Source organism: Apodemus sylvaticus, chromosome 9 (genome assembly GCF_947179515.1).
Source record: "Apodemus sylvaticus chromosome 9, mApoSyl1.1, whole genome shotgun sequence".
NCBI lineage: Eukaryota > Metazoa > Chordata > Mammalia > Rodentia > Muridae > Apodemus > Apodemus sylvaticus.
In genome coordinates this window covers 88,734,170-88,737,324 of record NC_067480.1, presented here as the reverse complement: position 1 = coordinate 88,737,324, position 3,155 = coordinate 88,734,170, and the positions used below count along the sequence as shown (strand labels likewise).

General features: G+C 43.8%; 1 protein-coding gene across 1 annotated transcript; it reads right to left on the bottom strand.

The window, feature by feature from the left end:
* Positions 1-1,982: 1,982 nt before the first annotated feature.
* Positions 1,983-2,309, bottom strand: LOC127691964 (60S ribosomal protein L21-like). The gene has a single exon (XM_052191861.1). It carries the CDS (start codon positions 2,307-2,309, stop codon positions 1,983-1,985), a length of 327 nt encoding a protein of 108 aa, XP_052047821.1.
* Between the last annotated feature and the right edge of the window lie 846 nt (positions 2,310-3,155).

Below are 3,155 nucleotides of genomic sequence, written 5' to 3'. Positions count from 1 at the left end.
TGGGATGAATCCCCAGGTAGGGCAGTCTCTCCATGGCCTTTCCTTCAGTCTCTGCACTACACTGTTATCCCCATGTTTACTCCCATGAGTATTTTGTTCCTCTGCCTAAGAAGGACTGAAGCACCCACACACTGGTCTTCCTTCTTGAGCTTCATGGGGTCTGTGAATTGTATCTTGGGTATTCAGAGCTTTGGGGCTAATATCCACTTATCAGTGAGTGCATACCATGTGTGTTCTTTTGTGATTGGAGCCCCAAAGGAAGGATAACAATATCAACTAACCAGACACTCCAGATCTCCCAGGGACTAAGACACCAACCAAGAAGTACACATGGCTCCAGCTGCATATGTAGCAGAGGACAGCCATGCCAGACATCAATGGGAGGAGAGGTCCTTGGTCCTATGAAGGTTTGATAGATGCCCCAGTGTAGGAGAATGGAGGGCTAGGAGGTAGGAGTGGTTGGGTGGAGGAACACCCTCATAGAAGCAGGGGGAGGGGGATAGAAGTGGGGGTTTCTGGGAGAGGGGGAAACCAGGTAAGGGGATAACATTTGAAATGTAAATTTAAAAAGAGAGAGAGAGAGATGAGCTCCTGTCCATCCAGGACTCTCTCTAACCACAACGACTTTGAAGAACCCAAGCTGAGTGGGTATGTGGCTGAGCGGCTCACCATAACAAATGCCATACATAATAATATGCCACTGAGGTCTCGGCTGTTCCAAGAGTTGTAAAAGTGGAAAAGACTGTTCTCAGGACTTTTCATTCCGCCAGGACTCCAAAGTAAAGGAGAAACATTATGAAGAATTACATATCTGGGCATGGTGGCATACACCTTTAATCTCTGCCCTCAGGAGGTAGAGGCAAGCAGATCTCTGTGAGTTCAAAGCCAGCTTGGTATAGATAGTGAGTTCCAGGCCAGTCAAGGCTGCATAGTGAGACTCTGTCACACACAAAAAAAGTGCAGAAAAATTTATAATACAACATTTATAATCCAACAACTTTATTATTTGGCCAATATTTATTAATGTTCTAATCCATGTTCCACCATCACAGAAATAAAGAGTCACTAAAATGTAAAAAGTAATACTTATCAAAGGAAGGTGTAGGGGAAAGTGGCTATTGCAAGAAGGGAGACCAGCAGGAAGGAGGTGCAGGGGTTTGAGGCAGGACCAATAATTGCCAAGTGTATATGAAAACGCCATAATGAAACCCATTGCATTGGGCGCTAACTTCGGAAAGAAGCGCAGACAATTTCAGGGAGTGAGCTTTGCTATGGACGAAGTCAACAGAGCAGCAGGGTTCAGCAGAACTAGAAGACTGTGTAGCTGGAAGCCATTCTTGATTTAAGCTGTGCTTGCAGTATGATAGGAATACCAAGGGACCCCTATTGAAGGCTACGGACATAAGATGAGCTGAAGTTTTTCAAAAATGTCTACCCTGCATCATTCACGTGACTGTATTATGCTTTATTTTCTTAGCAAAGCCCCATTTTCTTAGCAAAAAGCAGTGAGGACATCTTCCATTTGCCTGTGCCTGGCCCGGAATGACTTGCCCCAGAAGCAGACAGCCTTCCTAAGGCTGCATGCACTTTTCGTGCCCTAACCCCCGTTTCAGAAACCATTACTGACCCATTTCTACACACAGGCTACTCTGAAATAAGACTTTTTTTTTTTTTAAATATTTTTATTTTCTATATTCTTTGTTTACATTCCAAATGATTTCCCCTTTCCCAGATCCCCCCTCCCCATATGTCCCATAAACCTTTACTTTGACCACATTTCTGCAGGTCCTTGGCTTTGGATCCATTCTCACCTTGAGTGAAGAGTCCCCCTCCCCCACTGCAGGGGGCCGCATCCCTTAGCAGCTCCAATGACATTGTTAGAGGTAAATTAATTCTCTCAGCAACTCAAGTTTGTTTGTTTGTTTGTTTGTTTGTTAAGGGAAACCCTTTGCAGTCCTGGTCCTTTATTTCTGTTTTGTACATTAGGCCATGAATTCATATGTAGTGGACTCCGACAGTTCAGGCTCCTTCTCCTTGGCCTCCTTTTCCTGACAGCTCTCCTTCACCAGGTTCGGGCTCCTTCTCCTTGGCCTCCTTTTCCTGACTGTTCTCCTTCCCCGCTTCAGGAAGCTGTCTCTGCTCTTCGAGTGCTTGATGACCTCAATCTGCACGCTGATCCTCTTGGCCAGAATTTTGTCCTTAACTTGCTTGTTTACAATGATGTCCACCGCATGCTGGGTGACATTGTAGACTCTTCTGGTTTTGCCGTGGTAACACTTAAAGGGCATTCCTTTTTGAATAGCGCCCATTCCTTGATGTCTACAGCATCACCCTTCTTGTAGATTCGCATGTATATGGCCAAAGGAACAGCTCCATGCTTCCTAAAAGGTCTAGAGAACACACACCGGTTGCCTCTCCTCTTCCCCTGTGTGTTCATCATTTTGGTGAGTTACTGTAAGATGGCTGCTGTGGCTGATTCGTGTTTTTGTTGACACATTTGATGCCTTGTCCCATTCTTCGTTTTTACCACTTTGAATGTATATTATGAACCTCATATATATGGTAAATGTAGCAGTTTGGGTGTGCTCAGTACTCTTGACTAGTGTTTGTTTTTTTTCCCCAATACAACCAAAAGACTATGTTTATTTTCTAAAGAATCCACAGAAGAAAGATGAAGAAGCAGATGCCTGCAAATATATTAGATTTTATTTTCTTAAATCTATAATAAATAAGTGGCCTTTGAGCGAGTGTAGAAACCTTGGTTTTGTACCTCTGTGCTGCTCTTTGGCTTTATATCTTACGTCAGGCCACAGCAACCCTGCTTTTTATATATGAGGATCATCTTTCCCATGGTCCAGTGTCTAGGGCCAAGATGAAGTCTGAGGAAGGAACAATTTCATACTGTCTACTTAGTTTCTCCATAATAACATCTTTCTAATAACATCGTAAGATGTTTATTTCCTAGCTCCCCAGATACCTCACTACTTTCCACATATAAATGAGGGTAGAAGAAAAAATGGCACAAATTGTTATAAACCAACTTCTTGGTATGGTAAGCAAATTGGATTGCTCCCCTTTTAGGTTCGAATGGCTTCCCGGGTCCCTCCTGTGGTTATCTCCATCCTCCCCGCCACTTCCGTTTCCACTAATTGTCT